This window comes from Gobio gobio, assembly GCF_949357685.1.
Source record: "Gobio gobio genome assembly, chromosome: 10".
In the NCBI taxonomy this organism is placed as follows: domain Eukaryota; kingdom Metazoa; phylum Chordata; class Actinopteri; order Cypriniformes; family Gobionidae; genus Gobio; species Gobio gobio.
This window is the reverse complement of record NC_137116.1, coordinates 23,584,327-23,607,269: the sequence shown is the minus strand read 5'-3', so window position 1 is coordinate 23,607,269 and position 22,943 is coordinate 23,584,327. Positions and strand designations below refer to the sequence as shown.

At 37.2% G+C, this 22,943-nt stretch overlaps 1 protein-coding gene across 8 annotated transcripts in view; it reads right to left on the bottom strand.

The window, feature by feature from the left end:
* Positions 1-4,266: 4,266 nt before the first annotated feature.
* Positions 4,267-22,943, bottom strand: part of ubap2b (ubiquitin associated protein 2b) — a 52,670-nt gene continuing 33,993 nt past the window's right edge. For 4 of the 8 annotated variants that reach the window (XM_079827923.1, XM_079827925.1, XM_079827929.1 and 1 more), the window contains exons 16-27: positions 22,522-22,561; positions 22,285-22,417; positions 22,136-22,193; positions 21,748-21,931; positions 21,411-21,502; positions 19,965-20,015; positions 16,442-16,535; positions 15,978-16,331; positions 15,059-15,160; positions 14,047-14,102; positions 12,662-12,847; positions 4,267-4,962 (exon numbers count right to left, since the gene is read on the bottom strand). In XM_079827923.1, the coding sequence (XP_079684049.1) occupies positions 4,882-4,962; positions 12,662-12,847; positions 14,047-14,102; positions 15,059-15,160; positions 15,978-16,331; positions 16,442-16,535; positions 19,965-20,015; positions 21,411-21,502; positions 21,748-21,931; positions 22,136-22,193; positions 22,285-22,417; positions 22,522-22,561 (1,431 nt within the window). In that variant the 3' untranslated portion in view covers positions 4,267-4,881. The remainder of the gene's footprint in view (positions 4,963-12,661; positions 12,848-14,046; positions 14,103-15,058; positions 15,161-15,977; positions 16,332-16,441; positions 16,536-19,964; positions 20,016-21,410; positions 21,503-21,747; positions 21,932-22,135; positions 22,194-22,284; positions 22,418-22,521; positions 22,562-22,943) is intronic. The other 4 variants (XM_079827926.1, XM_079827928.1, XM_079827930.1 and 1 more) reach the window with 1 other exon arrangement.

Genomic DNA, 22,943 nt, shown 5'->3' with positions numbered 1-22,943 from the left:
TAGTCTGTGCAACCCCTAATATATATATATATATATATATATATATATATATATATATATATATATATATATATATATATATATATATATATATATATATATATATATATATATATATATATATATATATATATATATATATATAGGCTATATATATATATATATATGTATATATATATGTATATATATATATATATATATATATATATATATATATATATATATATATATATATATATATATATATATATATATATATATGTATATATATATGTATATATATATATATATATATATATGTATATATATATATATATATATATATATATATATATATATATATATATATATATATATATATATATATATATATATGTATATATATATGTATATATATATATATATATATATATATATATATATATATATATATATATGTATATATATATGTATATATATATATATATATATATATACACACACACACACACACACACTATTTTTATATTAATATAAAAACATGCATGTGTGTGTATTTATATATATATATATACATAATAATTGTACACAGTACACACACATATTATGTAAACACAAACTTTTAGTTTGGTATGCAATTAATCGTTTGACAGCAGTATAATAAGCAGAAAACAATATTTGTTTATTTATTCCTTATTTCTCCTTTATTCTAATAATGACATTCTCTTATTAAAAGCCTCATTCTTGTTTAAGATAAAAGCCATAAGGAAGAAGCTCAGTTAATGCTAAATTTTTTTATTTTTTTTATTTAAATAGGCAAATTCTTAAGAGTCTATGATTGGTTCATTGTTGTAGTGATTATTATGTTTCTAGCATGTTATATGTTTGGCAGGAGTTCTTCTGAAAGTGTGTAGCTTTTCATTTCTTAAACAACCATGTAGTCAGAGACGCAATCATGGCCATATTCCAGGATGACAATGTCAAGATTCATCAGGCTCAAACTGTGAAAGAATGTTTGGGAGGGAACATACGTGGTTGTTTAAGAAATGAAAAGCTACACGATCCATCAATTGGGGTTAGAAGAACTGTTGTGTCCTTAGGCTACTATTTTTATTATGCAGTAAACGTTTTTAAAAGCAACAAGGCATTTGAGACTTAATTGTGAATGTAGTCATTGTGCCCAACAGCTTTTAGCCATTAGCTACTATACTCTCAATTATAGGCCTATCCTTACAGGAGTTTAAAAAAATATATTGTTTGCATTGTTTACTTATGTTAGTTAAATTACATCATAGTGCACTAATGATACAAGTGAACAATACTGTTACTTCTCCCCACTCTAACAGTAACATTTAATCACGTTTAAAACTAGGTTAGTTTACAGCACACCATCATAACACTAACACTGATGCTGGCGCCCTCATGTGTTCATAACCTCACGCTAACAAATGAAATAAAACAAAAACAAATGAATAAATATACCCTGATCAGGCATAACATTGTGACCTGAAGTAAATAACACTGATTATTCTCCATCAACGGCACATGTTAGTGTGGGTGGGATATATTAGGCAGCAAGTGAACATTTTGTCCTCAAAGTTGATGTGTTAGAAGCAGGAAAAAAAGCGCAAGGATTTGAGCAAGTTTGACAAGGGCCAAATTGTGATGGCTAGATGACTGGGTCAGAGCATCTCCAAAACTGCAGCTCTTGTGGGGTGTTCACGATCTGCAGTGGTCAGTATCTATCAGGAGTGGTCCAAGGAAGGAACAGTGGTGAACCGGCAACAGGGTCATGGGTGGCTAAGGCTCATTGATGCATGTGGGGAGCGAAGGCTGGCCCATGTGGTCCGATCAAACAGATGAGCTACTGTAGCTAATGCTGGTTAAGAAGTTAAAGCTGGTTCTGATAGAAAGGTGTCAGAATACACAGTGCCTCGCAGATTGTTGCGTATGGGGCTGCATAGCCGCAGACCAGTCATGGTGCCCATGCTGACCCTTGTCCACCGCCAAAAGCGCCAACAGTGGGCACATGAGCATCAGAACTTGACCACTGAGCCATGGAAGAAGAAGGTGAACTGGTGTGATGATCATGTTTTCTTTTACATCACGTGGATGGCCGGGTGCGTGTGTGTCGCTTACCTGGGGAACACATGGCACCAGGATGCACTATGGAAGGCAGTGTGATGCTTTGGGCAATGTTCTGCTGGGAAACCTTGGGTCCTGCCATCCATGTGGATGTTACTTTGACACGTACCACCTACCTAAGCATTGTTGCGGACCATGTACAGATTGTACACCCTTTCATGGAAATGGTATTGCCTAGTGGATGTGGACTCTATCAGCAGAATGATGCGCCCTGCCACAAAGCAAAAATGGTTCAGGAATGGTTTGAGGACCACAACGAGTTTGAGGTGTTGACTTGGCCTCCAAATTCCCCCGGATCTCAATCCAATCACGATCTGTGGGATGTGCTGAAGATACAAGTCAAAACATGGAGGCCCCACCTCGCACCTTAGAGGACTTAAAGGATCTGCTGCTAACATATTGGTGCCAGATACCACAGCACACCTTCAGGGGTCTAGTGGAGTCCATGCCTCAATGGGTCAGGGCTTTTTTGGCAGCAAAAGGGGGACCAACACAATATCAGGAAGGTGGTCATAATGGTATGCCTGATCGGTGTATTATATATTTATAATGTATATTTATCATTCATTGATCCTTATACGACCTTATAGGGTCACAGGGCAGGAAGCCTTTCCCAGTTTCTATAACATATATATTTCCAGTCACAAAGGTTGAAAAACACTGCTGTACACAATGGCCTGGTATCACAGACAGGGCTTGGATTAAGCCAGAATTAGGCTTTAGTTTGATTAAGACATTTAAGTAGCTTTTATAAACTTAAATGCCTTAAAAACATAACTGGAGTGCATCTTGAGACAAAACAATGGCACTGACATATTTTAAGATATCAGTGCAAGTTGCTTTTTAGTTAAAAAAGCACAAACATTAATTTTAGTCTGGGAATAGTTTAAGCCTTTTCTGTAAAACCGGAGGTAAATGATTTTGGTCTTCAAGTCATTGCAAATGGTCTCCAGGGAAGATGCAATGCAGCATCATTGTGTTGTTTGTCATACGAGCGAGCGCTTGAGAACATGCCAAACTCATTGAACAGAACCAGCTTAGACGAGATAAAGCACCTAAGCTAAGATAAAGTCTATTAAGGAGATGTTGGTAAGGCCTACTAATTCACTTTAACCTTGATAGGTATTTTATGGTTTCACAAATCAGGTACCATGCATATGTGTAAAATTACAATGAATTGTTCTACATTAGACTCTTGTCTAAATACACTAATAGAAAACCAGCGAATTCTTTTTTTTTCATGTTTCTGTATTATTCTGAATTAAATCAATTCACAATCTGACTCGTGATGCAGCCTGGAATTAAACCACCGTGTTCGTTCGTCTAGTCAGAAGAGAACTGGCTTTGGCTTGCTTAGTTGGGGACACTTAATATTTTGCATTATTGATTTGACTGCACTGACACTATTGGATAAGAACTGAACATCTTATCAGTTTTCTCCAGAGCTGCTTTATAGCTGAATTGAACTCATTCCATAATTGATGGACATTAATCATTCAGTTATTGAACCAAACTGAATTAACACAGAACTGATTTCAGCTGAATAATCACGGTTTACTATTGTCACTTTAGAGCTGCTTTACAGAAGATTTGAACTCAGTTTGCATAATGTTCCTGTTTATCACTGTAAAGCTGCTTTGAGAAAAAAAAATTGTATAAAGCGCTATATAAATAAATGTGACCACTTTAGAAGCAATCTTTTAGCCTCAGAGAAGACTAGATTATGTAGAATCAGAAAAATCAGAAATAGACTAACATACCTTTTTAAAACTAGTCATATATCGGACTGCAATATATGATTCAAAATTACATTCAAAACACAACAAATTTTCAGTGTCCAATGACAACAGATTTAACTGCCATTTCACTAGAACACTAAAAACGCTGGTTACAGAATTGGCTAATAATTTTGTAATTACATTTATTAAAATATCATTAAGCAGATACCGAGAACATCAGATTGAAAGATCAAAATTGAAATCAAGCAGCATATTTTATGTTTTCTAATGTAAGCAATCCTCAACCGTTTAATTGTTAAAATGAACCAATTGTAATCTTTTAGTAAAAACAAAACAAAAAAAAACATAAGAAATGTAAGTTAGAGATGCATCCCAGAGGCATAAAAAAAGATCAACACAGGTGAATAGTTCAGAACCTTTATTCAGAGGGCAACAAGAGTAAAATATAAAATTTATGGGCTGTTTTTCCTTCCTGTCGGGTGACAGAAATTAATTTCAGAACCATTGTACGGGAGAACAATCCCTAGAGGAAAGGACTCGAGTGGTGCGCTCTTGATGTGTGCGAAGCCCCTCAAGATGTCTGAATGGATGAAACCCCCACATTCACCCTCCTCCGCCATGAGTGCTCTAGTTCTCATCGCAATGTCTCTCTGAAGTTTTCCCTCACTGCTTTTCCTTTTAATTTTTTGCTACATCTCTGCAGTTTTTAAAAAGTAAACAAAACAAAAGTCCTTCAAAAAATAAAATGGAGCGACCACATCTCATGTTCGGCTTCTTAACATTTACAGTATATATAAATACTTACATAAATATCTTACAATGGAAAAACCTAATTCAGAGAAGGAAAAAACAAAAATGAAAAAAAAAGCAGAGGAGAACTTTGGAGGAGGGGGACGGGGGAGAACTGATACGGTGTGCGTGTGTGTGTTTTGTGCGAGTATGCATTTCGTGTTAGAGGCAGGACAGTGCGGACACACAGATTTGGGCATTTAGATCAGTAACAGTATAAGCTGAGCACTCAGTTGGCCCAGTAAGGAGAGCTGCTGTAGTTGGACTTGCCCTGATTCTTCTGCATGCTGTTGGACTGACTGCGTTGTCCCTGCAGAAAGCGGGGGGAAAAGGAAAAAGAAATCAACATTAACACTTTAAAGAATATTTGATATGCACAATTCTACGGTCTCTAAATGATCAAAATCAGTACACAATCTTCTAACATGCTTTCCGTCATCTGATTGACAGTTATACTTTTTAGCCAGTATAATAGTAAAAACGGCCCCCTTCAGGAAGTGTTTTTTGCAGTAGTAAACGCAAACTCTTATACTGGTAGTAATATGTCAAGATAAACATTTACTAGACTGAAGCAACATGATTATCCATACATTAAAAAAAAAAAATGCATCAAGCTTTTGAAGAATGTTTATTTGAACAGGTCTCAACAATTGCCCCCACAATTAACACAACAGAGCTTTGATCATAGTTTTTTTTTTTTTTTTTTATATGTTACTAATAGGGTGGGAATCTCTAGGCACCTCACAATTCGATTACGATTCAGAGGGCTGCGATGCGATTATAAAACGATTATCGATGCATCCTTTTTTCTATACAGATTTTCTTTTTTCTCCCTTGGTACTTTTAAAGCAAAGTATATGCAATGACCCATAATGAATTTACTTCCGATATATTTTATTAATAAAACAAATGGAAGTGATTTTACAAGTCAACAGGAAGGTTACATTTGCCAGAATATGTCCCGACATTGCAAAGAACCAACAGGAAAAGTGTCTGTAGCAAGCATACTTGTAATAAATTTATAGAGACTTTCTGAATAATTAGTAACATACAGCTGCTCTTATACACAAATAAATAATATAGTCTAAGACTTATCACGAGCACAGACAGTTTTGCTGTATACCACAATTGAAAACAGCTTTTATGAAATGAACATCTGAACACTAAATTAACATCTGCAGAGAATCTGCGGTAGAGTTTGTGGTCATCTGGTTGGCAGCAACGTTACCGGTACAACAGAGCGTTGGAAACGTGTAATATGGTTTCTAATGTTTGGAAAATATGTGATGCGATCTGGGAAAACCCGTCGGATGTTGCGCTGGAACGTTTTCAGCAAAGTCGAAGAATAGGTTGAATGTCCATTTTTCGTCAATATTGGGTTTTCATTAAATTATTATTCTATAATATCTTGTCTATCATTTCTAAAAATATCTTGGCAAAATTAACTTGTTTAGTGCAGAAAAATAGCAATTTATAGCGGCAAGCTGAAAAGACTGCGTCTTTCTCTATGTTTATTTAGATCATGCCCGGCGGAGGTGCAAAAAAAGACAGTTCACCCATCAAAATAAACCCATTACATGTAGAATAAAGGTGTATCAAAGAATATTTCCCTCCAGTCCTATGTAAACTACATTGCAAAGTTTTTATTTAATATTAGAGATGCTCCGATCAGCATTTTTGGGGCCGATTACCGATTACCAAGATCATGATCTACCGATTGCCGATCACAGAATGGCAGGGGAATGGGAATCTTTTATCTATAATCTTGCAGAGTTTGCACCATTTGTAGAAATGAAACGAACTCTAAATTAACTGTATTGAGAAAAAAAAACTGTAGAAATAGGCTAGAGTCAAGATCTTGAAGAACCACCTAGTGTTTATTTTAGAAAATGAGATAACTTAAGGCTACCTTAGGCCATCTTTCCCAAATAAGGCAGAGTAACATAAAAATTATTCCAAACAAAGAGGGGTTAGGCAGACAAACACACATCCGATCAGCTTAACGGGATGTAGCCTCTTAAAACACTGATTACATTTAATAATTGGCAGCTATATGTAAAACTTGTTACACCAAAACTGGCTACTGCCACAAAGGACAAAACTATGCCAAGGTTTTTTTTCTGTTATTAAGGGTGCTCCGATCAAGATTTTTGGAGCCGATCACCGATCACAGGAAGCAGTATCTGCAGATACAATCACCAATACCGATCTATTTGAAGCCTTCTTTTTATCATGTAGAATTATTTATAGGGAATTTTACAGACATTCATTCAGGGCCTGAATTTTATTTCTGACAATGGAGGAATTTTCAGGTAGGTCTAACATTAGTATTGAGGTAAGAAATACTAAAGACATTTAATAAGAAATCAAATGTAAATTAATATTGGTCTTCCCTGAATAAATTAAATTAGATTAATCCTTACACTTAAGGTTGCAAAAGTTAGTCATTCAAGAGCAGTGAGTGTCATAAAGGTTCATCAAACACAAGACAAAGAGAAACTCAAAAGGTGACAGCTGTCGAATAAACTGCTGCTGTCTCTAAGAGCGAACACGGATACGGTTACATGCAGCTGCACAAACGTTCACTCGCGAGTCACGATGGGGTTTACGTGCATACTCGTCAAGACAGTAATTTAGTACATACATTTGTGTGTATCTGACCATTTCAGCGCAATTTGTACTCGCAAGCTTTTTGTGAGATGGCCTGTGTGTGCGCGCGCGCGCGCTCACGGTCTGGAGAGCGTGCGAGTGCTGAGCGGTTTGAACACTGGCAAGACTTAAACATAAATGCAAATTATAAACTTTAGTGACGATGCGACACTGCCTCGATTGTGCAAGTGGCAAATCCTGTGTCAACTGTGCAGCTCGATTTTAGTGCAGATGCGATGCGCTGATGTGAAGCCATTTGAGCATTTTGAGAGGGAACGAGAGAGCGCACGCACGCTGTGATTCACTCGCGCTGTTTGTGAACTTACGTCTCACAGAAAGTTTTCAAATGACTGCGTAAGCTATTTAACAGAAATATGAATTGTACCTCACCTTCAGCATTATAATTATTTTACCCGCGCCGGAAAGAGAATGAGACTGTGTCGCTGCATGTCATGCCCTAGCTCTCACGGCAGGCACGGGTTTTTATGTGTCGTCAGCATGCAATCGGTTCATGAGATCTGCCTTTTTAGAGACTGCCGATCAATCATCCCAAAGCGATTATCTGCCGATAGAGATCAGTTGCCGATCAATCGGAGAACCCCTATTTAATATAATATACAACGCTATCGTATCGTGAGATGGCAGAGCACAAGAGAACAACGGAGTCTGAAGTAACGTTAACTGATGGCTTTTATGATCTCGCTCGCCTCAATCTGCTTAAAGGGTTAGTTCACCCAAAAATGAAAATTCTGTCATTAATTACTCACCCTCATGTCGTTGGACACCCGTAAGACCTCCGTTCATATTCGAAACACAAATTAAGATATTTTAGTTGAAAGCTGATGGCTGAGAAAGGCTTCAGACAGGCCTCCATTGGCATTCAGTACATTGACACTTCCAAGATCCATGAAAGGCACTTAAAACGTCGTTACAAAGTCTCTCACCACAGTGGCTCTACAATAATTTTACGATGCGACGACAATAGTTTGTGCGCAAAAAAAAAATCAAAATAACACCTTTATCCAACTTGTTCTCGACTTCCGTGTGTGCCTCCACGACGCATGCGCGAGAATATGACGCAGATCCGGCGTTCGGACATATGACCCAGAAGCGATTTGTTTACGAGCAGAGGAAGACGCGCGTGTCTAAGCTGTTGGATTCTACATTGATCGTGCTTTAGGTCTCGGCGTAGTGCTCAAAATGGGGCTTAAGTGTGTATTTCATGGATTCCCGAACGCCGGCGCTACGTCATATTCTCGCGCATGCGTCATGGAGGCATATACGGAAGTCGAGAACAAGTTGGATAAAGGTGTTATTTTGATTTTTTTTGCCGCACAAAAACTATTGTCGTCGCATCGTAAAATTATTGTAGAGCCACTGTGGTGAGATGGACTTTGTAACGACGTTTTAAGTGCCTTTTATGGATCTTGGAAGTGTCAATGTACTGAATGCAAATGGAGGCCTGTCTGAAGCCTTTCTCAGCCATCAGCTTTCAACTAAAATATCTTCATTTGTGTTCCGAATATGAACGGAGGTCTTACGGGTGTCCAACGACATGAGGGTGAGTAATTAATGACAATTTTCATTTTTGGGTGAACTAACCCTTTAATCCTGGTGATGTCAGTGCCCTAAATGATCATATCATGGATTATTTCACATCCAGAGATGAAGGATCGGATGAGGAAATTACTGAAGAGGAGTTAGTTTAGCTGTGCTGCAGGTGCGCTGTGCTTGTTATTCTAAACGTACACTAGCTGTGCGATCTAAACATACAACAGGTGATCCCAAGTTCAGAGACAGCCCATGATAAACAATAAAAAACGTATTTCACTACTTACTAAATTGCTGTTCTCTTCAGAGTAACGTTATCAGCTGCATTGCTACACTAGCTAAATTCTAGTTTTCATATTCAGTTCAGACTTTTATTTTGAAATAGCGAGAGAAAGATTTGTAGACAACCAATTTGTTTTCATGCCAAGAGTTCAAAATATAACATCCAGACAATTTTTTGAGATAAAAAGTTTTGGAAATGTTTTAAATATAAAGGGAAAAAAATATATAGATTTGCCATCTGTGATGCAGCAGTGAGCTATCATGCACATGTTCTTTTATATTTATTAGAGTTTAAAATTCAAATAAAATACTGATAAACTGCCTATATACTTCTGAATAGGATGTCTACTTCATAAAATATATGAAAATTATGGAAATATATGGTTCAGATCACTCAAACTACAAGGAAATGGAGGATGGTTAGTAATGGAGCTTGGATGTCATCTAGAGGAAAAGTTTGGTACTGCGCCCAAACAAAATCTTATTGAAAGCTAATTTTTTGATATATCAAACTAAAACTTTGAACACAACTTGTTCATATTTCTGGCTTTGATTGTCTTGTAGTTTTAGAGTATTTTTTTTTGTAAAATACATAAAATATAAAATCTATATATTTTTACATTTTCATAAACTTAAACTTTTTTTTCTATTTTACTTTCATAATTTATTTGACATTAACAATAATCAATAATCCGCCAAGTGTCTTCTTTAAAACAAGACCAACCTTAGGTCTACATTACAAAGCATGCTTGAATTACAGCCATTTCAGTTCGGATAGTGCATTTTCATTTCTATGCGAAAAAAGTGGTGGCGGTTATTTAAACCTGTTTTTCTCAAAATTCCTAGATAACCATAACTTTGGTTTCAGACAAGCCTTGAAGAAAAAAAATATTCTTGAAAAGGGCTTGGCCCCAGCTTTCATATGGTATTTAAAGCTGTAAAAAGTAAAATTTCACCATGTGTTGGGTTTTCGTAGATCACATATTTTAGCTTAGTTTGACACAACTTGCATATCGTGTGGCTCTTGTCCAGGTAATTTTCCCCTTCAACTTCATTATGCTAGCTTTTAATGCAGAGGGTGCCGGTGTTCTGTCGATTTGTCCTACCTTGTCAGATTTTGCTACCTCCCATTAAAACAGTAGGTAGCACGATTCGACAGCAAAAAATGCTGCCTATCAGATTGTGCTACCAGCATCATATTCATCTGATTTGAGGCTTTATTAATATCCATACCTACTCCTACCCTGAACCTACCCTTAAAACTATGTAAATATTTTAAATAAATAAATATTAAATATGGATGTAAAATGCTACCTATCAGATTGTGCTACCAGAATCATATTAATGTGATTTGCTTTATTAATATCCATTAATATCCATACCTACCCCTATCCCTACCCTAAACCTACCCTTAAAATGTAAATATAAAAAATAAAAATAAAAAATGTTGATGTGGGCATGCGCAGTAAGCCTTGGTAGGACAATCTGACGGGTAGGATGAAATGTCAGGACACCGGTCGGATTTCTCGCTCAGCCATCATGCGTCTCTTTTATGTGCACGTCAAAGATGGTCCGGGCGCTGCACTTCCCACACTTCAGAGTTGCGCCTTTTGCGTTCCGTCAACATTACTTTATCAACATTAAGAAAATCGATTTTTTTGACATTTGTGAATCGATTCAGAATCGTCCACATCACGATGCATCTAAGAATTTAATTTTCCCCCTACCCCTAGTTACTAAGATATTATTGGGAGTAGGGATGCACGGTATACCGGTACTGGGAAAATACCGGTATATATTTTATTTCAAAAGGTACGATATGATTTTGCTCATTTCTGTATATGCTGCTGTTCCGAAGTTCACCGCTAGATGGCAGTGCCTAACCCAAACTGACGCGAAACCGGCAAATGTGGCGCCATAGAGGAACAAAATTAATACAGCAGTTGATTCTCACTCAACACACCCAAAATTAATTAATAAAGAGAGGATTAGACGTCAAAATTTTGAATTACTTCGCTTATAAAACTGCTAAAGAACCATCAAACCTTGCCAAGCATCTGTGACTTGCCATTCCTGTCTTGTATTTTTGTATCTTGTACAGTAAGAGATCGACAGGTGAGTGCATAATTCAAACGGATCTAATTAAGTTAGACATTTTTCTTTTAACACTCGTCAACGCACATAAGATCGTATTGTTTAAATATCATGAAATCTCCAGCGTTCGTTTCAACCAGTGATGTTTAGATTTTCATAATATTTGCACGCATACTATTGCACTATTTACATTCGCGAAAGACATAACCAACTGTGTTTATGTGACTGCTCACTAAAGATTGACATTTGACATAATTTTGTGTGTATTTGACTAAGGAAAAACAACTTAATTTGGAATGCGTGAGCTCTTTAGGCTTGTGTGTTTGTTGTTGGTATGAGCACAAAGAAAACTCAAAGAGCTCCCATACAATGTATTATGAAATTCTATAAAATCGCTTGCATGTTCAAATTGGCAAGGTTTAAAAAGACGTGGGCAAGTGATTTCCGTCAGCTCCCGAAACGACAGTGAAAGTGTTGAATCCGAGCGTGCAGCTTGCTTTAGTGTAGGTATGATGTCTTTTAAAGCCAGAAGCAATTTGCTAATTTTGAGAGCTAGAGAAGGGAGATGCGCAGTATTGCTGAAATTAATTCTTACAAAATAGTTAACAAATGCCTGATTTGATGTGATTAATCTTTGTTGATTAATTTAATAATAAACATTTGCGGTAATTTCCCGCTTCATAAAACCCCAAACTTGCGAGAGTGAGTAAAATTATGCGCAATACCCGCGCCATAATTCAGACACTGTATGGTATCGATTTAATATCGGTACTTCGGTATTAGACTGTGGTACCGTACCGAAGCCAAAATTGTGGTATCGAGCCATCCCTAATTGGGAGATAGAGTGATAACTCATATATGCATTTTATATAAGTAGTCTGCCATAAGTGTATAAAGATCTCACTGATTTATAAAAGCTATAAGAATTATCTTTTTGGCCATATAAATATCAGCAACTGCACCAAATTGCATATTTTTGCTCAGTTTGAGCATCTGAATATAACTGAGGAGCTTTTTCCTCTGACTATGAGCTATAGTTTCCTCACTATATCCTACTATATGAGCCATTAAAAGATTTTTTTTAATCTATGACCTCATGCTGTGTCAATCATATTTACACATTGCCTCCGATACTATTGTCTGTCATTAAAAAAAAATTCTGATCAGGTTCGATTTGCTGCGTTGTTTCCATCCGTAGCAAGCATTTTGAGAGGGGTTGAGACAACTCAGAGCCACCGGATGACGAAAACGAGAAAAAAAACCCATATGAAAATTTCAGACTCGTGTCCAAAGACCTTTAGACTTTACAGGGTTAAAACCCATAGTTCTTCATAAGAGGATACAATAACCTTAAACATTAAAAACATTTCATTTTCAAAACTCCAAAAACTCCGTTTTTTTTTTTCTCCAGAAAATGTTTAGATGTGATGTACCTGTGCATCTTGAGCCATGTGGTGGTGAAGTAACTGAGAGGGCTGCTGATGGGGCAGTATATGAAGGAAGGGTGCGGGGGCATATCCAGGGGCACCTGCAGGGTTCAACGGGCCAGTTCCTCCAAGAGCTGAGGGCAGGCTGAACGCAGGGCCGGCTGCTGTAGGGAAACCCTGCTTGTCAAATGCCTAGAGGGGTAAGAGAAAAGGGATTAATGGCCTTGAAAGGACTCCGCTTAATCATTTTAAAATGTTAATTTAAAAAAATTGTTAAATGATGTCATGTAAAATATTAAATTAAATCAAATTAACTCCCCAACAACATTTAAAAAAATAAATAAACAGCCACTGCCAGCATTTTTGATCATTTTCACAGCCATCCAGAATATTTTGTATGAATATTTGAACATGCAATATATCAAAAGAAAGAACAGAGCCTTTGCTTTTAAACCAAAGCATTTTATTCTAGCTTCATGCCGTCTTGTTTATCAACATTTGAATGTGGGTAAGTTTCATTAAAAAAAGCATCATTGAGCAAAAAGCTGAGAAAAATGTGTTTTAAAAAAACTTAGTCTTAAATGACGGAAATGTGTCAATGGCAGGGACGGAGTTAATGATTAAAATAAGATATTTTATCATCTTTTCATTAAAAATGAGGGCTGCCAAAGTCAGTTGAGTGCTTTTTAAATGGTGTTAAATTAAGGCAGTTAAATGAAAATTAGCCCATTATTTATTCACCCTCAAGCCATCCTATGTGTATATGACATTCTTCTTTCTGATGAACAAGTTCGGCTGTTTTCAGAAAGAATCGGTTCAGCGTATCAGTCTTTTATAAATATGATAAAACTAAAGACTCTTCGGAGATCTGAAGGATGCAATACTACTCTATAGGTACTCAATATTAACATGAGATTGGTTATGTACCCCTTAAAGATACAGTATTAACAAGCGAGTCTAAAAGAGAAAAAAATTTTTTTAACATGAGCAGGTGCGTCCATTTTTACCTTCCGGTGTGAGCAGCTTCAAGTTGTTTTAGTAGTACAAAAAAGCCCATTACACTGTTTAGTGTTGCAAACTATTATTTGTTATACTTTAATTCATTTTAATACACACGCTTTTTTGTAGCACTAGCTTTAGCATTTACTGCACTGTTAGCAGCTAATGAATTAGAAGTCTTATATAAAATCACAGGAAATGGCTTATTCCCAAGTTGATAAATAAGGTGGATATGAAGAGACACAGAGAGTGGAAAATGCTCATTAAAAACGAAATTATGACTGTTTTGGTGCAAGAACCCTTGACTAACAAGTATATCAACGCAAACACTTTTTTAATTTTTTTTATATGGTATCTTCAGTTGTTTTTCCAAGCAGAAATGTGAACCTCACCTGAGTCTTGCTGTACACTGTTCCAGTGAGCTCTGAACTTGCAGATCCAGACAGGCCTGGTGCAAAGAAAAGGTTTGGAATATGAGAAAGAAATTATAATATATGTAAGAAATAATTGATGATTTTTTAAAGCAAACCCAGAAGCTAGCATCATTCTGGTTCTGTTGGCAAAAGAGCGATATAAACACAATAAGGCTGTAAAGCCAGACTAGTAAGTAGAGAAGTTTAACTACACAGCATTTAATGTGCATTTAACTGCACAACCTACATCGGGGGTTCCCAATTCCAGTTCATCTCACGCATCCCTACTCTGCACATTTTGTATGCATCTCTTATCTAACATACTTGGTTGAGGGATGGTTTCCATTCGACCATATGTGCACAGCGAAATGGACTTAAAAGGGTATTTCGCCATCTAGAGAGATTCCAATCCGAAGCAAGCATGTTTGTATATGGCTGTTTGCAGGTGTAAACTGCACGAGACGCGACAGTCAAGTCATTTATCATGATTACAGGTTAAATTAAATAAGACATATTGCCAAATTGTGTTAATCTTCATATTAAACGTCCCAAAATACATTTATCGTTCAGCTTATGGTTTTTGAATGACAAATTAGATTAAGTGAAATGTATACTATTTATAGGCATGCATTATACACATGTATATTAAATGAAAGTATGGTCATTTGTATTATATTTACAGAAGTACATTATAGCATCAAACCGACCCTCACAGGGACACTTAAAAGGGACTAGGAATGACTAATTTCATAAATATTTAAAGAAATTTTGCAACCGAATAGTCTAACCACATCGTTTGGAGAATAACATTGGGCATGATGTGGAATATTTTTTGTAAAATATGAATGGTTTACTTTTTAATAGTAATTTGGGGATTTTTTCCCCCAATTAAAATAAATAATTAACAATCGATTATCAAAATAACAGTCATTTGCAGCCATAGAACAAACTATATCTGCACATATATTGTGACTGAGAGGGCAAGATCTACCTTTTCCTGCGCTGTTGCCGACTCCTTTGGGCTGGGAACTTCCTCCATATCCTCCTTTCCCATAATCTCCTCCAGCATGAGCCTGGGACAACTCATCAAAAGCTATGGGGAAAATAAGAGATTTCGAAAATAATATCAGAATATATTGAAAATCAGAATATCAGATAGTTCATGACAGTTAACAAGTTGGTGAATATTCTGAATAAAAAAGAAAATAAATAAAAGATACATGTCATTGTGGCTGTGGTTTGTCAAGCGACAAGCGTGACATGTCTCCATGGAAATAAAGCGATGCGTTCTAAAATATTTAGCCAGAGAAGGCAATATGGTCATATTTCTGCAAAATTGCTGAAACTTGAAGCTGGTTTGTAGCATGCCAAGAATACAGACTACTTTGCTGTTATTAGTACTGTAACTGTTATTTAGTGTTGAATTAGGCCTATTGTAGATGGGTTATGTGGCTTAGTTTTTATTGTGAATTTGTTAAGTATATTTGTTGTTTTTTGTATTTATTTATATATTCTAGTATTCTTTTAACTTTTAATAAATTGTGCCATTTAAAGAATTAAAACAATTCAAACTTCAATGTCATCCACCGTTGTTGTTTTTAAAAAAAAATTAAGTATCAGTTCAGGCACAGGTAACGTTTAAAAGGTATCAGTTTGGCACCGGGTATCGCAAAAAACCCAAACGATACCCAACCCTTAATTGCAATCGAGGATTTTTAAAAATGTAAGAATCGTGACAGCCCTACTTTTTCATAAAAGCCCGATGTATCAAATATGACACTCAACAAATGTCACATGCTAACTTTAAGATTTTTAACATTTTGTCATGAGGTTCAATATACTTTCATTTCAGATTTCATGTGCCATGCTTTGCAGGGTTAAATGACAATTAAGTAGCCTGTACCATTTACCTGGGCCATATGTGTGCTGGCTGTATCCAGCCTGGTGCTGGTACTGGCTGGAAGGGCCCATATTGTGTTGCTTTGTGGATGATGGGGGCATGAAGACAGTGGGGCCGTACTGGAAGGCACTGGGCACTCCCGGCATCCCTGGGTAGTAGGGCAGGCTGGTGTAGCCGTAACCTGGAGGCAGAGGGGGGTTGAGGAAAGCCTGGGTCTGACCTTGCTGGGCTTGACCTGGGTTCTGCGGTCCTTGATTTTGAGGGGGAACAGCACTCTGTTGAGACTGTGAGGGTGGCACAGATGAGAGACTGGTGGGAGGGGCTGGGGAGTTTGAGTCGCTGCGGCCAAATTTGGTAGGTTCACCTGTATGAGAAAGATAGGACCGAAAAGTCTTTTAGACTGAGCAAGTATTGGAATGCAACAACTCGTAGTCCTATCTGTACTAGAGTAAAACAATAACAACGGCTGCTTACCCGAGTAGGGATTGCTTGCTAATCCTCCATCTCTGCCAGCTAGTGCTGTACCAGGGAAAGTCATGCCATAATAATCCTGCATCGAGAAGAGTGACTGAACAAATGTAATTCATCATTGAGTAATAAATCTTAAAAGGACAGATCATTCACATAAAATAAGAAATGCCACCATTTAGTCATTTTATCATATTACTTAATAGGGTCATAGGTAGGCTTGCTGCAGTAGTTGGCGTTAAATGATTACATTACTTGGCCTTTTGCTTTTTTATAGAAATAATAAATGTTTAGATCAGTTGGACAATGGATACAATTATAAACTGAGCCGGAGTGTCATTGACAAATATCTTATCTTGTAAAATGTGGGGTCAGTTCTGCCTCTCCCAGTACAGAGTACGTGTAACCACATTCAAAAGCAAAAGTTGAAGCAAGCGTGCATTTAAAAGCGATTTCCGTACCCTGCATATAGTGGCTCCCTGATGCCCACACATTATAAGCCTAAACTGGGTATTTAGTAATACTACAGCTACTACAAATAATTAGGGATGCACCGAATCCAGAGTTCGGGTTCGGCCGAATATTGGGCTTTTTGACTGGGTCCGGTTTCTGCCGAACCTCAGAATTTTTTTCCACCGAACCCGAACACTAGGCTTGCACTATGCGCGCCCCGCTGGTCGAACGTAATGACGCCGCTGTTGAAAGTGAAAATGGAACTCATGAACAGAAAACGTGGCAGTATACTTTAAGTCAAAAGAAGGCGATTCAAGTTGAGCTATGCGTTCAATTTGCAATGCCGATTTGTCTCGTGATGACAAGGACCCTTAACAACAGCCGCTGTTATAACATTTACATATGAAACATCCGAGAGAATACGAGTTGTGCATGAAGGAATCTACAGACAGCAGCCAAAATGTATTTTATTTTACCTTGCAAACAGCCTATAGATCAGATATAATATAAATAAAATTAATAAAATATATAGGCTACACTAAATATTTTTCACTGAAATAATTACCAAATTAAGATGACAAAACGAAAATACACTGAATCCGTAAGCTTTGAAGAACCAGAATTAGGTAAATAGGTAGATAATATACTATATATCTTTACATATACTATTCTCTTAAAACCATCATTTCGTTATTTTTACTAACCCAAATAATGATTCATCCGCTAGGTTGCACGTGAGGGGGAAAAATAGGTTCCTTCCACTTAAGAGTTGAGCTCTTTTTATTTTAATATATCTCTTTACATAAATACTATTTTCTACTTTTTAAAAAAATAACTCCGTTATTTTACTAACCCAGCGTTTTGTATGTGAATGCTGTTTCACGTGAATATTACCACAGGAGTGAAGCACAAAGCTTTGTTTAGCCTAGAAAGGAAATAATGGTCAGATAGCTCTTTTTCATTCTGCTTTGTGATCTGGATCTGGTCACTCGATTTTCCGTGAATTTGAACAATAGGCCTAGTCCATTTTATCCCAATGGACATGGACATCTCGTTTCTTTTCCCAAATCTTCACTCACGTCGCACCCATGTTCGCAGGGGATTATAAACGTTTCTTCCTTTCGTTTGCTTATAATTAAGTCTATTATAACTATTCACATCCTTTACTGTGGGAAATTATAAAAAACACTGTAAGACGAATACCTTTTTACTTTTAATTTTATTTAACACAGTTTGTTCTTGTTATTAAACTTGGTAAGGCGCGTCAAGTTTGGTTTATTTGAATAGCGCATTTCACACACGCTGGTGATTTTAGTTTCGTTTTCTCTGGCAGTGAATAATAAAACATTGCCTAAATGTCTTGACCCTGTGGAAAATAAAATCCACTCTTCAGACCTTTTACAACAAGTGTTGCTTTGCAACATCAGTAGAACACATGAAGACGAAGATATTCAAGAAGGTATCTATTCAGTGTCCCATTCCTCTCAAAGCGCAGAGTGGTAGTCCTATATGACGCATCTTTGCGGGGAAATAGTATGAATCAAATATTTTTCTAACTAATATTTAATTTTCATATATTCTTGAGGTTACCATTATTTACTGAAAATCGTTTTTGTTTTATAGGCTGTAGTGTGTTGTTTCACTGACGGAAGTGCTAAAATAAACACGCATATGGATGTTTCAGCCTCAAATGATTTCAAAATGTAGGCTATATCTGGCATAGACTACAGTATTTAAAATAGCATATATGCATTAGTTACATTCTCAATTTAATTTACAGAGCAATCCCTGCTAAGTTTTTAGTTTAACTAATACTATAGAAGAGGATTAGTGTGTGTCGCACACAACAGACTCGCAACGGGGGCGTGGCATCACGATGGTGGCGCTCCATCTTGATGTCGGCACAACCCTAGCGCGCGCCTCCTGCGCTCTCCGTTGGGTTGTTCTTTGAAACGACAGAGGACGACTTGGTAATTTTTCTATAAACCATCATGAAATAGCGTCGAGAAGAACATACACGACAATGTTTACTTTAGTAAACTTGACCAAAACAGTTAATGGCATCCCTACACTGCTGTGGACGTTGTTAACTTCATTAATGTGTTTACTGTGATAATGGACTGCGGATGGTAGTAGGATTCGGTATTCGGTTTCGGATTCGGCCGAATCTTAACCAGTGGATTCGGTATTCGGCCGAACCCCAAAAATCTGGATTCGGTGCATCCCTACAAATAATCAATCATAATACAAATAATTACAAGTATTGTTGGCCAAATTGTGCAGCTCAACAAACAAGCACAGCAAACCTGGAGCATTAAAAAATATTCCCCAAATAGTGCAGCCCTACTAAGTAGGTCATTTTGTCTATTAAGTTTGCCCAAAAATAGAGCATTGACAAGAGTTAAAGGGTTAGCACCCTTTAAAAAAACAAAAAAATGAAAATTCTGTCATTACTCACCCTCATGTCATTCCAAACTCGTAAGACCTTCATACATCTTTGGAACACAAATTAAGATATTTTTGATGATATCCTAGAGCTCTCAGGCCCCTCCATAGACAATTTAACACTTCCAAGGTCCAGATCTAGTAAAGACATCAATAAAATAGTCAATCTGACTCCAGTGGTTCAAAAGCGACGAGAATACTTAGTGCACAAAAACAAAAATAACGATTTAGTTCTGGCCTGTGTCAGTCTCCTACACAGTTTACGTTGTAAATACAGTGCATCTCCTGCGTCACCACACGCACACATGGTGCCCACGTGAACCACATCATTTGCGCACAAACAGTATTCTCGTCGCTTCATATAATTAAGGTTGAACCAGTCACATGGACGATTTTAGCAATGTTTTTACTACCTTTCTGGACCTTGAAAATGTTAATTAAATTGCTGTCTATGGAGGGGCATGAGAGCTCTTGGAATTCATCAAAAATATCTTAATTTGTGTTCCGAAGTCAACGAAGGTCTTACAGGTTTGGAACGACTTGAGGGTGAGTAATTCATGACAGAATTAAAATTTTTGGGTGTACTATCCCTTTAAGTGTTGTGACAAACAGTTGACTATGAAATTGTTACCATGGGTAGGCGGGACTGCATCATCTGTAGATCTTCATATCCATAGATTGGCTTTAGAGATAAAGTACAGAAAGATCAGACACAGATCAATATCAATGTGATGCAGGCAAGAATACGAACACATCAACAAAGAGAAAAATAATTAAAGTATATATTAGGGCTGTTCGGAGTTGGTTCGACTGACGAGCCTTCTGAGAACTGGTTTGCCTCTCCACATGCTAAAAACAAATATTCTCAGATTTTGTAATCCTGAAACGTGCATATAGGTGCATCCACTACTGCGAGATGAGTCAGCATCTCTGAAGCCAAAAACATAGAATGTTTAAACTGTCTCCTTGCGTTTTTTTCACACCACATTCATAATCATTACGTTTGCCGGTGCGCTGTGGTGAGCTTTATGAGTGCATTTAAGCGCTGATCAGGCTATTATATATAAGGCAATTAAAGACTCATTTTTATGATTTATGGCTTATTAAAGGGATCCCCTGGTGTTAAGACTTGTATGGCTTAATATAAACATAAATGATGTCTCTTACTGAAATATGTAGTAGAAAACCCATGAAAGATCTATGTTATTTAAAAAATCCATTATATATTTGGACCATGGGCAGCGCCATTTTGTTTGCGTTCTATGTCGATTACGTAGAATGGTTGCACTCAGCAATCAACTGGCGCTACCCAGCTATTTTTACCACAACACAACTCGAAAAATGTTTCAGAGTTAAACAAAACTAATTAATTGCTTTGTTATTGCACCAACAGATGGGCGCACGCGCACAATCCGCTGTAATGTTATACATGAGGTTTGACTTGCCCAATTTGTCACCTGGTTCCGATTCGGCAGGCCAGCACTCTCATCCGAAATCGCCCCCTAAACCCTCATTCCCTACTTTAGTTCACTAATACAGTTCACTTGAAGGAGTGAATGAAAACGAGTGCGTGAGGTCGGACAGCCGCTGTGTGTACATCGGCTGTACACTCGCTATTGCGGTGCAATGTGGGATTGAATGAGTGCACTCAATGTCCACTATGGTTTCGGATACCACTACAAATGGCTGTCCCTTCAAATAGAGGCCTATTTGAGGGTATATGGGGCAATTTCGGATTGAGTGTGTTTTAAATACAATTACAAAGCAATTCATTTGTTTTGTTTAACTCTGAAACATTTTTCGAGTTGTATTGTGGTAAAAAATAGCTACGGGTAGCGCCAGTTAATTGCCGAGTGCAACCATTCTACGTCATCGACATAGAATGCAACAAAATACAAGTCTTAACACCAGGAGATCCCTTTAATATAAACGTGTTATTAGTCGACTAATAGCTTAAATGAACGACTACTAGTTGACTAGAAAAATCTTCAGTCGAAGGTAGCCCTATTATATTATTATATTATATTATATTATATTAAATTATATGCTTCCTCCATAAGCATGAGACTACACTAACCGGGTAAGCAGGAAGCAGGCCACCAGGACCCATGATATACTGACTGGCCAGCAGTGGCGGTACTCCTTGAGCCAGGTTAGGAGGCGCCTTACCTGAAGATATTGAAAAAAAGAGAAGAGAAAAGAAAAAAAACAAAACATAGAAACAGGATTTTCAGTTAAAACATGCAATTTTAATATTATACCAATCACACACTATTTACAGACTGTGAAATGCTGAGACTATTTAGTTTAATTCATTTATTTAAAATAATTAAAAAAAGGAGTTGGTCAACAGCAATCAATCATAAAAATAGTGCCACCTCTGCTGCAACACTGAATGTTTTTGTGTAACTGACCAGAGGTGTTGGAGGGTGTGATGGTGGTCTGCAGCGGAGCAGAACGAACAGCAGAGGGAGCGGATGGGCCGTTAGCGATATGGTTCTGGGTTCCTGTACTCAGGCCATTTGAGTTGACCGCCGAGCTGGACACAGAGCCAGAGTACGTGGACAGGCTCACGTTCACGTCAGCGCCCATCTGGGTCTGAAGGAAACATTAATTAAATTAATTCAACATTGATCCAGGCACAGCATCCACACACCCATAATATAAAGCCCCTCGAATATAAGCTCTTTGCTGAAATCAGGACAAATGAGGGAAAGAAGCTCAGGTAAAGAGGGAAATAAAGTGAGAACACTGAAAAGGAAAAAAAAAGTGGAAATAGGAGGAGCCTCAAAAGACACTTACGCTTAGAGAAGAGCTGGTGGGTGCAGAAGATCCGGGAGAGTTAATGCTGCTCACGTGACTAAGAGAACAAGTAACCACGATACCATAAGGAGACTGATTTCCTCTCATGAATATTTAATACTACAGACATTCTAATGGAGTGGTAGTACCTGCTAAGTGATGAAAGAGCTGTGCTGAGGGCAGGCGGTGCTGTTGAGCAGGAAGATGAGAGCGATGAAGATGACAGGCCGTTTTCAGTGGGCAGGGCTGTGGATATGGGCTGAGGGGTGCTGGACGGGACAGCTGCAGATATATCAGGACAAAAATATAAACTGTGGCCTATGCTACAAATTCACTTAGCAAATAAAGTACAGGTAAAAATGGAAAGCCTTCTAAAATACAATTACCTTCTTGTGCGCTAGACGTCCTCATTTCACTGAATCCATTCTGTGGAGAAACCGATAAAACAGATTCAGCTATCTTTATACCGTCATACAAGTGAAAAAAACCAAAGGAATTACCATTAATAAATTACAAATAAAATAATATAAATGGTGTGACGAAAAGCATTAAAGGGGACAGTACACCCAAAAATTAAGGGTCATTTACTCAGCCTAATGTTGTTACAAACCTGTATGACTTCCTTCGTCAGAACATGAAAGATATTTTGATAAATGTTGACCAAACAACATGGGATCCTATTGACTTCTATTGTATGAAGAAGAAAAAAAAAAACACCTCTAAATGTGTTTTACCTTCCACCAAAGAAAAAGTCCTATAGGTTTGTAATTGTAATTGTTGGGTGGAATATTTCTTTAGGTGCATTTAG